The 12,633-nt window shown below is 40.9% G+C and overlaps 1 protein-coding gene across 1 annotated transcript in view; it reads right to left on the bottom strand.

Annotated features, from left to right (window-relative positions):
* Nucleotides 1-6,701, bottom strand: part of ANKRD31 (ankyrin repeat domain 31) — a 53,261-nt gene extending 46,560 nt beyond the window's left edge. The window contains 3 exon segments of the mRNA XM_048931030.1: nt 3,332-3,387; nt 5,819-5,865; nt 6,557-6,701. Coding sequence (XP_048786987.1) covers nt 3,332-3,387; nt 5,819-5,865; nt 6,557-6,654 — 201 coding nt within the window. The 5' untranslated portion in view covers nt 6,655-6,701.
* Between the last annotated feature and the right edge of the window lie 5,932 nt (nt 6,702-12,633).

The raw sequence follows: 12,633 nt of genomic DNA, 5'->3' as shown, positions 1-12,633 counted from the left end.
CAAATCAAGGTGCTCCTTAATCTAGACTCAAAAACTGCTTACCTTCTAGCAACAAATCAGAACCTCATTGCCCCAGTCTCACCCAGGAAACATACACTGGTTAACAGTTGAGCATGGCCATGCTCCAAATCAGAAACTCACACAGGAAGAAACAGGAAACTGAAGTCAAGTAGAGGTCTCATCTGAGAACCTTATTTGACCATGGATATAGGAACTGTGGGTTAATAAACTCACTGCACCAAATAGCTAAGTCTCAAAATAAGGCTTAGCCAAGCTTTAACAGTTTAATTCTCCCTACCCACTGTGTAAGCTGGAAAGAGGCACATCACTTCCAGCAGATGGCAGTACATTCATATCTTCGTGAATCTTAATAGAAGGACTTCCTTTTTTAAAACATGTTTGAAAACAATTAAAAAGTTATTGATATTGTATCTTGCAAATGTTGCAAAGAATGGAAGTGGACTGAATAATACTGAAGAGCAATCAATGAATGCATTGGAAATAAGTTTTCCTGCAAAGTTCAGTCTTTCAGTACATACCAGAGAATCAGCACAAAAGAGTTAAAGCTTCGGAAGTATCAACACTCCTGGCTTCTGGGAGAATGCTGAGCTGAAAGTTATTGCAGTATAGTGGGACATAAGAGATGCAAAAAGAGAATCACAGAATGGTTGAGATTGCGTTAATTAATGAGCTTCTTGTGTATTTTCAGAAGCAGATAAACAAAAATTAGTGTTCCCAGTCACTGCTGGTTGTCAAGGTATCTATCCCAGCCTTTTTTCAAAAAAATAAAAGCTTGTGGTGGTCATAAGTTTCATCACAAGATCTTTTCTTTCTGTACCTCAACAGTGCCAACATCAGTCAGTAAGGAAAAAGTACAGTTCATAGTAACCAATTCTGGTCTTCCTACTACAGGCTACCAAAATAGCCTCTGGAAATCTTCTCAGTGTACTTCACCTGGCTATTCTCCAGAGGCACAGGCATTTTTTGTTCAGCCCTGCAAAATGGGAGTGTTTCATTTGCTAACCCCCACTACTGTAGTTGGATATTGGTTAGTTGTATAGGTTCCAGAAAGAAATACTGAAACTGGGATTTTACTGCAAGTTAACAGACATTTTCTAAAGAACCTGCAGATGACAGCAAGGATTTCATTTACCACTAAGATCTTAATTTCTCTGAGACCTTCCAGATAACGTCTTCAGACCTGCAGACATTCTAATAATGGCCCATGACATAGTAACAGGAACTGCTGACACCAGCTTTTTTTTTTTTTTTTTTTTTTTTTTTTTACTACAGACACAGCAATACATCTGATTTCAATTGGAGTCTCCTTGTCAAGTATCTATGGACCTGAAAGCAATGACTTGCTCAGGGATGATCTGAAACAAAATCAAAAAGCACAAAGATAGCCTTCTGCCTCAAAAGGCCAATAGTAGGAGACAACCATGGAGAGGCTGCAGACAGCAGCATAAAAACATGATACAGTGGCAAATGCTCTAAGAACCTCTTCATGCTTGCTCTCCCTCTGTCAGACAGAGATAAATAAGCTCAGGAACACGACTGCTCAAACCTCTGTGACCACAAAAGCCATGACAGGAATGTGCTGGAAGAAAAAAGGATAAAGGAGGAATGGAGGGAATGTTCGACCACTGCATGTTGATATAAGTGGTTACAAAGAACCCGTGCTCAGAATACTCCCATGTTTCACATAATACATTATTGAAATTTTGGCTACAGGTTCCAAAAGATGTGGGGGTGAGGATAACTCCTCCTTCCCTCCAAAGTTTACTTTATTTTAAGGACAAAAAAAACCTGTTTGCCAAAAGGTAATGACTAAAATAATTAGTATTACTTTTGAGTTACATTCATAACATTCAGGTTGTATTCAGTTTAACTAAATTAGTCTTACATCGCTGCCAGCAGATATAAGGCTGAGATTATAGGCATTATTTCCACACTTTCTCATGCTGTATTGGCACTATCATATCTTCTGTGGAGCTGCTTTGAAAGTATAATCTGGCTAAACCAACTTGAAAAAAATTGATGAACAACACCTAACAGCTACTGTTCCTACTGTTATTTAGAACAGTGGTCAAACAAGCACTAATGCTGGAACAGGAAGCAGTAAAAACAGATGACATGGAAAACATGCAGCACCTTGTAATACTCAATTAGATAGGCTTACATGGAACAGAATCATTCCCATTTAAAAATCTGACAAATCAGAGAAAAGTTTTCTCAAAAGTCATTTTCTCCTTTACCTGTCAACAGCAAATTCTAATACTCATGAGCAGCACTGGGATTAGAAAAGACACATAACAAAAAGACTGGTTCTACACATGCAAGTACCAACAATGAGGAATGACAGCTAAATATCATTCTTCCAAGCCCTCAGAAAAGATTTAAATTTGATACTGATACCATGCTGTGGATAGCCAAGCTGCCAATGGAATGTTAAATACATCTCACAAAAAGAAGTATTAAAAACTTGTAAGAATTACAAAAACTATTTGCTAGAGTACTTCGGGGTTATTTGCTCTTCTGATACTCCTGATAGGGAAAGCAAGTTTGTCCTTTTCAGACTTGGAAGAATCCCTCACTGAAATTAACATTGGCTAATTGGTTTCAAAAAATGGAGAAAGACCTGGAAAACTACAGGCCGCTGAACTTCACATCTGTGACTGGGAAGATGATGGAGCTGATCCTCCTAAAGCTATATTAAGGATGTCATACACAGGTGAAAAACTGATTGCTTAATAGAACAAAATTTAATAAGCTGACTACCATCCATGCCAAATTTATTAAAAACTAAGCTAATTAGCAGATAGTGGAACTCAGAATTACACGTAGATTAGACTACCCCATCATTGTGCAAACAGACATTGTTATGCATTTCAGTTTATTATCTCCTTCTTTATAAAGAAAGGATTATCCCAACACTGGATCATTATAAAGAAAGGATTATCCCAACACTGGATCACAGCTAATCTTATGAGTATTCAAACATGGTTAACCCAGATTTTTATATTTCAGAACCTGAAAAGAATGTAATAAAACCTTAGGGCTCGGCAACATCTTCACCTTCTCATTACACTTGTTTCTAAAATTTGAAAGGTTGTATCATCATGAAATATCAGGGACCAGACTTTGATACATTACTGGAGAGAATGTGCTACACAGAACATTCTTTTCCCATAGCATTCACTTCTTTCGCAAGCCACTGGGCTCTTTCACACACAAAAAAAAAGAATGGAAGGTTCAATTATTTCATTAATAATTAATAGGTATGTATTTACAACAGGAAATGTATAATTTCTGTAGAAAACTGATATACCTGGTTTTCATATGAAGGATTAGAAGCTATACAGTTGATTTCTGGAGAAAAAACGCCTAGGGGAAAAAAAAAGTACAGCAAATAATTAAAGGTGATTTTCTGTCCTATTGTTCCACACATTTCTACATGTATCAAATTATTTGATGCTGAATAAATATAAGTGGTTTATCTCCCTAACTAAGTCTTGAAACTACAACCCTGGAAAAATCAGAAATAAAACAATTTGACCAAAATTATTTGTACTTCTTAAAAAAATAAACAGAGAGAAAACTCTTGGGGAAAAAAAAAAAAGAAACTTTCAAGTTTGGACCTTAGGCTATAAAACTACAATACATTGAGAAGTACTCAAAATTAATGTCTTTGGCAGGCATGCCTAACCCACAGGCTGCATGTGGCTCAGTTTATCTCATCCTGCAGCTTTCAATTTATGTCTGCAACTTCATTTTCAGTCAACATATATACATTACCTGAGAATTTTCAAACGGAATGTATAGAGTCGCAATCAGACATGCAACTCCAAAAAAAAAAAACAAACCAAAATCAAAACACAAAGTTGATCACATCTTTTTACCACACAGAATTAAACCAGATGTTTCCACCCTTCACATTATGTAAGTTTGTTAATTCAATAATACAAAAGCTGGATCCTCTTGTAGTAACTTTGGCAACCTCACCACCTATGGATGGACACATCATATAGGACCTCCAAGCTGCCAGGAAAGCTTCTCCACATCTTCAGTGTAGCCTGTGCTATCCAGCAATTGCAGATCTGGATGATGGTAAAGTATTAAGGGCAATTGATGTGGCTCTTTCCTAATCACTATAGATGACATTCCATAGTAATGATCAGGTGCATTACTTCGTTTTGCTTTATTCTGCCTCATTTCACTTAATATTTCACTGCTTTAAATGCAAGTAAAGATAAATACTTCTTCAACTTGGTGTCTGTGTCCTTCATGCTGACCTAGTCCGTTGGCAAAACAGAGACATCCTCACTCCCACAAACTGAAGAATGAGTCAAATAAGCACATCTTAAATGATCTTTACCGAATGATGCCAAGTTCTTCATAACTGTGAAAGGTTCTGCTTCAGGAGATGACAGCAATAGGAAAAATTTCCTCAAATTTCAACGGATTGCAGATAAAAAGTATACTAATTGAGTGAGCTGATTTTAAAAAACAATGCTTTTGAATACATTCAGGTCTTTAAATTGGCAAAAAGATAAACAAGAAGAAACCTAAAGAAAACTAAGAACAATTTGTGTCACTTGGAGCTATTAGACTGTTAGAATAAAACAGAAGGAAATTAAATGAAGTCTGCAAAGGAGCCAAGGAGGTTACAATAAAATTATTGTGTATTATTAACTACTACCCTCTCCTTCATGCAATCTCTTTCAAGGGATATTTTAAAATTTTAAATGAAAGTGCACGTATTTATATTTAAAATAATAATGGAGTTAAGTATCTGAAGAGAACAGATATATTTAACAATCTTAAAGATTTATTCAATAATAATATATGCTACTGTAGTTACATATGACTACATGTCTATTACACGGATGTATATTTCATCTATATCTTTCAGTTCAAGTACTGTGTATCAGAATGAAAATAACATTTCATATAGTCCTTAAGCAAGACATCCTCACTTAGAAAAAACAGAAATTAAGTGCAAAACAATTTTTAAAACACTGGAAGTGTGCCCATTTTTTCCCTCTAAACTACTAACTAAAAACACAGATTTCATGAGAGCACTTGCAGTTCATGAAAGTGGATAGAGGTGTTGGTTGATACTCAAACATGAGCCAGCAGTGTGCCCAGGCAGCCAAGAAAGCAAATGGCATCCTAGAAGCCAGCAAGAGCAGGGAGGGCATCATCCCTCAGTACTGAGCTCTGGTGAGGCCACACTTTGAATACTGTGCTACTTTTGGACCCCTCTCAAAAAGGACTTTGAGGCCTTAGAGCATGTCCAGAGAAGGACAGCGAAGCTGTGAAGGGTCTGGAGCACAAGTCCACAAGAAATGGTTGAGGGAATTGGAATTATTCAGTCTGGAGGAGGCTCCTTATCACCCTACAATGTCCTGGAATGAGTTTGTGGTGCACTGGGGGGCAGACTCTTCCAACAGTGATTGAACAATTGGGAAAAGCCTCAAGTTGTGCCAGGAGAAGTCCAGGTTCGATACTGGGAAGAATTTCTTCTCAGATAGAGTGGTGAGGTACTGGAACACACTGTCAGGGAGGCAGTGGAGTCACCATCCCTGGAGGTGCTTAAGCAAAGAGCAGATGCAGTACCTAGGGACATGGTTTAGTAGACAGTATTAGTGGTAGGTGAATGGTTAGAGTACGTGATCCTAGAGGTGTTCCAATCCTAATGATGCTATGATTCTAATATTTAATTGTTGGTGTTATGAACTCTGGCAACATCCACAGAAATGGTTTGCTGAGAAGAACAACTAAGAAAAAAGACTGAGAAAAGAATCTGTCTTACCTCCTATTTCAGTGGTTAAAGTCATGCTGGGGTTAACGAGAGACAGCCTTAAAAAAAAAAAAAAAAAAAAGTCAAACCACTGCATTATCTTCTCTTCACTCATATAAACTCGAGGACGCTAATCCTGTCAGCTGCCTTTGTTTGTGTGCCGACAGCCTCCGGCCAGCATGAAAGCCAGTCTGAAAGAGCGGCACAGCGTCCCACAAAGAAACCCAGACCGTCCGTCCCGCCATCCCTTCTCACTGCACGCCTCACGCAGGGGCACAGCACTGACGGTACACCTGACAACAGCCGCACTCAAGATAAAAGCAAACAGAACAGTTTGGAACAGCAATTTGGAACAGGGCAGTTCCAATTGCAATACCTTAAAGAATACGAAAGAAAGCACCGTGAAAACGCCATTAAAAGCAGCAGAGAAGTAATAGCAGCGATCGTATTTGCTGGGGTTTTTTTGTTTGTTTGTTTCCTTTTGAGCAGGATTCTCACACCTCCACTGACTCACACGTTACCTATGTAGGTAAGACCGAAGGGTGCAACTGTAGGGCGAGGAACCACCTAGTCCCAGTGTAAAAAAGCGGCCCAAGAAGAGGACGGAAAAACTCCCCGGCACCACACAGCCACCAAATAAAGTTCAAGTCATGCCGCTTCCGCGCTGGGCTGCCGGGTGCCCGCTGCCTTGACCCGGACCTGCGGCCTCGGCTCAGCGCGGCACGGAGCGCACCGCTCGCGCATTACCACCTCAAGCTGCTGAGCTCCTCCTCCTCCGCATCGCTTCTCGCCGCGGAGCCCCACGCGCCGCTCTCATCGCAGACAACAAAGCCACACCGATCCGACATCGCACTACCGTCCCACTTCCCCTTCTCTCCTTTTGTCTCCTCTACTGCCCCCGCCCCTCAATCCTCACTGGTCCTGCCCCTCCCCTGCTCCTCACTTGTCCTGCCCCTTCTCTCCTTCCCGCTCGCGTCCTTCTCCCTTTCCCGTGCTTTCCCGCCAAACCTCGCCGTGGTCCGTTCCTCCACAGCGGCGGTGGCCATTTTGTGTGCGCTGAGGGGGAGGAATGAGCGGGAACGTTAAGACAGAAGCCGTTAGTCGGGCTGAAGAGGCGCAGGAGGAGTGGCTCGCCCTTCGTAAAGGGATTTTGCTCCCCATGGTCTTTCAGTAAGACCAGCATTGGCCTACCTGCGGTGGTGGGCCTCGGGCTTCTGCCACATGCACTCTTCTCTAGAGCCCTCAGCTGTGTGTCTGCCCAAAATTCTTTGCCCTCATTTCTCTCTTCTGTGGCTGCCTATAAGGAGCTAACTGAACCTTCTTTCCTGAGCATAATGATTTGCTTATGGCGTCAAGACTAGGAGTGTGTTTGAAACAGAAAATAATATTACCAGTCTTGAGACAGAAGAAGCTTGCAAACAGTGAGTCCTTGCAGACAAGTTGAGCAGAGGCTTGCAAATTCCTCTCCGTATGATGGCTGTAAACTCACCAAATAAGGCTTCACTTACAAAGGTCAACTGACAACTTGAGCATGTGAACTCTGGACTTACTGCATGGGGTTAATAGGCTAATTAATATTAAGTTCTCCACCTTGGGCAGCATATAGTTAGAGCTAATTATACATATGATGTGTGATACAGAGGGTAGCTCACATACATGGGGGAACATGTATTAGGTGGACTGGAAAGACTGTAATCTCCAGGCACTTTAGTCAGAGGAAAGGAGAAGGGACAATACGGCTGGGAAATACCTCTGGTAGGTTGAGAGACCCAGTGGGGAAGTGCCCCTAGTAGATTATTTATTTGAACAAAGAAAGCTAAAGACCCTCCTATGTCTCTTTTTGCTATAAAAATAACTGGGCGAGCCTTCTTGAGAAAAAAAAATTCCTGACAGTCTCAATGTTGAATATATTTACGCAGAATTTGTAGGTGCACTCTCATACGTAGCCCTCTGACCACCTTTAGTAGCATCAGAAGAATATCTCAACACTGCCTCAGAATTGCCTCTCAGTGTGGTGAGACTAAACAACACTCTATTAATTGTTGAAAGAGGGAAACTGAGAGAAACTGGAGACACAATTAGATACTCTCATGATTGAAAACCAAAACCTAAAAAGAGGGATGGCCGGCAGGGAGAGGGAAGTGATTGTCTTCTTCTACTCTGATTCGTGAGGCTCTACCTGGAGAACTGTTCCAAGTCTTGAGCCTCCAGCACAGGAAGGATGTGAAGCTGTTGGAGCAGGGCTTCAATGAAGAGAGGTTGAGGGAGTTGGGATTGCTTAGCTTGGAGAAGAAAAGGCTCTTTGGCGACCACATCGCAGCCTCGCAGTATTGAAGGGAGCTTACAAGCATGAGGACTGACGTTTTACATGGTCTAATAGTGATAGGAAATGGGGGAACAGTTTTAAACTATAAGATGGGAGATTTAGGTTAGATGTTTGGAGGAAACTTTTCTCTCAGAGGGCACTGGAACAGCTTGCCCAGAGAAACTGTGGGTCCCCCCCCCCAGAAGTTTTCAAGGCCATGTTGGATGGAGCCCACAGCAGCTTGATCTGATGGCTGACAACCCTGCCCATGGCCTAATCCCTTAACCTTATGGCAACCCAAGCCATTCTATGAATCTATGAGTCTAAAAACAGAACTTAGGGAACTTAAAATGCTGTTAGTGTCAGCTGAAAGAAGGAAAAATTAAATATTTTACTAAGCCAGACTGCATTCTCAGTCTTGGCTAAACAATTCCACAGATTAACACATTCTGCCAACTCCAATACACGATGGGAACATCTGGTGATGACATCCATGAACCAGTGGAAAATTTGGATTTTGATCTTACCCCGTGACTCATACATGTATAACTGTTTATCCAAATTGAACCTATTATTTCTATACCAAGAGGACCAAGAAGAATTTTTACAAATTTTCTTGAACATGAGGCCTTGTCTCTGTAAAGTCAGATTTACAAGGATTGGTCTGGTCATAAAGGAATGCCTCACAGCAAAAATCAATCTGTGGCTCCTGGGAAGATTGCACTGACCTAATGTTTTAGGATTTGCTCTGTAGTGTGTCAGAACGGGGAAACTCTTGATTCAGTCTGGAGTTTTGCTGTTAATGGGGGAGAGGATGAGCCTAATGCTATAGATGTTAGATATGTCTGTGCCCCTGCTCCATCAAAAATTGCTGTTGTGATTCAGAGCCCCTTGCCAGTGGCCACGTTTACAGATATCTACAGGGACTTGGGAAAAGGAAACATTATCACTCGTTTTCCCTGCATAACTCAACTGTCTGGTGAAAAAGCTGAACAGACGGTGGTGGCTTATGTTTGATTATAAGCAATCTAATGCCCTAAGTGTGCAAAATACTGCAGAATTAAAAACTCAAATTTGGGAAACATCTCACACATGGATGACATCCCTCAATGAAAAGGATGTGCTTTTTGTGTTTCCACTTTGGGAACACTACACAGCCAAACTTGCCTTTACTTTGAAAGGAATACTGTACATTTTCAACAGGCTGCCTAGGGGGTATACAAATTTCTATACCATTTCCCACTGATGCCTTGGTGAAGATTTTAGCAGAAACCTGTAGCCACCACAAGTTACCATCTATGCATGCATCAATGATATACTGATAGAACGAAACAATTCAGCAGAAGTCAAACATATTATGGATGGTGTATTGGTGTATAAGAAAAATTAATAACCTCAAGACTAGAAATTGCTTCAGATACCCAAGAAGGAACATAACATGCACAGAAACCACGTATCAAAAATGAATTCCAACAGCTGCTTGGAGCTCTAGGTTATTGAGTACACACATAACTAATTTTTCTGTTACTGCTCACCTCTTAAATAATTCACATAAGAAAGGAAAATGGTGTGAATGGAATGAATAGCATGAGAATGTGTTAGAATTATATTGTGGTTTCACCTGGCAGGTGGCTAAGCACCATGTAGTTGTTTGCTCACTCTTCCCCCTTCACATTGGTGTAGAAAAAAAAAAAAACAGGCACAAAGTACACCAAGTAGAACTTATGAGTTGAGGTAAAACTAAGACAGAGAAAAGGAAAAGTATAGTAATTATGACAAATACATATGTGTGAATGTATATAACAAGTAATGCACAAGCAATTGCTCACCACCTATCGAATGATGCCCAGTTAGCCCCTAAGAAGCGGAAAAGGGAGAGAAAGAATTCCAATTCCTTTCAAAAGTCCTTCTACATGTTGTCATATGGTATGGAACATCCCTTTGGCCAGATTAAGTCAGCTGTCCTGATTCTGCCCCCTCCCAGCTTCTTGCCCCTCCTCTCTTCCCCCAGCCCTTTGCTGATAGGAGCTAAGAAACTGAAACTGCCTTGGCTTTGTACAACTCTGCTTAGCAACAGAGCAACAGGCTCTTCACAACTCTTCTCAGCAACAACTAGAAACATTGGTGTATTTATCCAGGTTGTCTTTCTTGTAAAACCAAAACACAGTATCATACCAGCTGTTGAGGAGAAAAAAAAACTGTCCCAGCTGAAGCTAACAACTTATTAATAACAGAACCGAGGCCATTCCAACAGCCAGGCCAGGTACAGCAGTCTGACCCTATTTACGTAGACTGGGATCTCAGGGAAATGTGGCTCCCAATGTAGTGTCTGGCTAAGAGGAGTATGAGGAACAAAAAGGCTGCTGTAGTTTGGCTCCTAATCTTTCAGTGGCTCTGAAACAAGATATTTAGATCTGGAACATGGTTCGCTGTCCCTACTACGGCCAGTGAAACAGTAGAAAAATGAGATGACAGAGTGTGATCATTTGGGGATCTTCCTGTCTCATGGATTTAGTTCACAAGGGTATACTGCTACCAGCAGGCATTGTTCAGATAGGTCCATGTGTGACTTCATGCAAACACAACTTGGATCTTGAATTGAGTGACTGTAGTCATGAGTTAGACAACGTGTGTTTTTTACATTAGGTATTAAAAACACTGGTGCCTGGTTACTTCTTCTGTAAACCTTGTGAGGTCAGCATGAAGAGCAGCTGAACAAGGAAGCCTTGTGGCACAGGATGGTTCTGTTTTAGCTAAGGCATGGGTGTCCAACCCTTTGGTTTGCCAGGGTAGCACAGAGTACATACAAATTGAATTATGTAGGTCACTCCAAAAGTAATGCCTTCTATTTATTTCCACGGAAACTTGAATAGATACAAAGAACACTGTTCGATAGATCAAATTCTCAACTACAGAACATTCTTTTTCTACAGTCACCACCATTAATGATTCATGTTCATCAGCAATGGACAAGAATATGCATGTCATGCTCATAAAAATCAGAACCAGCGGAAGTTGCTGTTGCCACTGCCAAAACGCAACCACTCACTGCCTCGGTGTGCTCACAACTACTGTTTGGTTCAGCAAGCATTAGTGAATATCACAAGGTGCCAATTTTTCTGCATGGAGGAATTCAATTCTATACCACTGCTTCATGCGCACTTCCATGTCAGATATCGTTTTGTCAGACTGCTCCTCTGCTGCCAGCTGTCACACAACAACATGTAACGGAATATTGGCAGGAAGGTTCAACCTCTGCTGCCATACCACCAACATCATGAAACAGGAGGCATTACTTCTGAAGCAGGCATTTTGAAATATATGATGTTGTCATTGTGTTATAAGCAACAGAGCTTATTTTAATTTTTAATATCTTTTAGTGAAACAAAACAAAACAAAAAAAAAAAAAAAAAAAAAAGAGAGAGAGATACAGAGCAACTAAAACAGAGAACTAGTGGGTTGTTAAACCTTGTTCCTGTGATACTGATGTATCAGGCTGGTTTAATGGCAAGTCACTGCAGTTCTCCATGAGTTTTCAAGGTGCTCATCAGAGACTTCTGATGAAATTTTATTTTTCCTATGCTTCATCCTTAAAATCAGTTGTTCACAAATGTAAGTGCTGCCAAAAAAAAAAAAAAAAAGCAATGCCACAAATGTGACATGATTGTGAAGGAATATTTCTCAATTTGCCAAGGGAGTGCTTATAAAAGGCTGGTAAAGAGATGTGATCAATTTTTGGGAGGTTGAATGTCTGACTGCAACTCTATACATTCCATTTGAAAACTTTCAGGTAATGTATTCATATAAACTGAAAATGGAATTGTAAACATAAATTGATAAATCTTTATCAAAATGGAAAGCCTGGCTGCATATTTTTCCCTATTTGCAGGACTGTGTTTAGCCAAGGTACCACAACGCATGCAATTTTTTTTATTTTATTATTTTTTTTTGCCACAACTTGAGTTAGCACTGCACTGAGCTCTCCCTGTGTCCCAATTTCAGTGAGACAGTGCTGATCACACTGTGAGCATTGAGTGAGCATTAAGACGCCAGGCTGCTTATGGGGCAGAGCTGCTGCCATGGTGGTGTAGGGCTCTGCAAGGACTGGGAGCAGCTGCAGGATAGGCGGGGCTGGGCCACATGGACGTGTATAGGCTAAAGGTTGTGCGAACAAGCAGCATGTCAGAACTGAGTCTTAAAGACCTCAGACTGAGATGTTTTACTTCTTTAGCCATGAAATTGAAATTAAATTTAACACCCTTCAATATGCTCATGAGCTCAAAGGAGAACATGCTAAGGATACGTGACTGTAGTATTTGACTCTATGCTCAAATGAAGTTAAACCTCACCCCAGTGAGGAAAACATAGGGCTTAAGGTGTAAGGCAGTGGAGGAGCGAAGTGGGGAAGAGAAAGAAAAATAGCCTGAAGGAGAACAGGAAGGTAAGAGATGTGAAGCTGTGTTCCTCCTCCACCAAGACAAGGACACCTCTTTGGTAAGCACTGTGCCACCCGCTGGGTGAA

This window comes from Lagopus muta, chromosome Z (assembly GCF_023343835.1).
Source record: "Lagopus muta isolate bLagMut1 chromosome Z, bLagMut1 primary, whole genome shotgun sequence".
In the NCBI taxonomy this organism is placed as follows: Eukaryota; Metazoa; Chordata; class Aves; order Galliformes; family Phasianidae; genus Lagopus; species Lagopus muta.
Note: the sequence above shows the minus strand (reverse complement) of the source record. Positions and strands in the feature narration are given on the sequence as shown.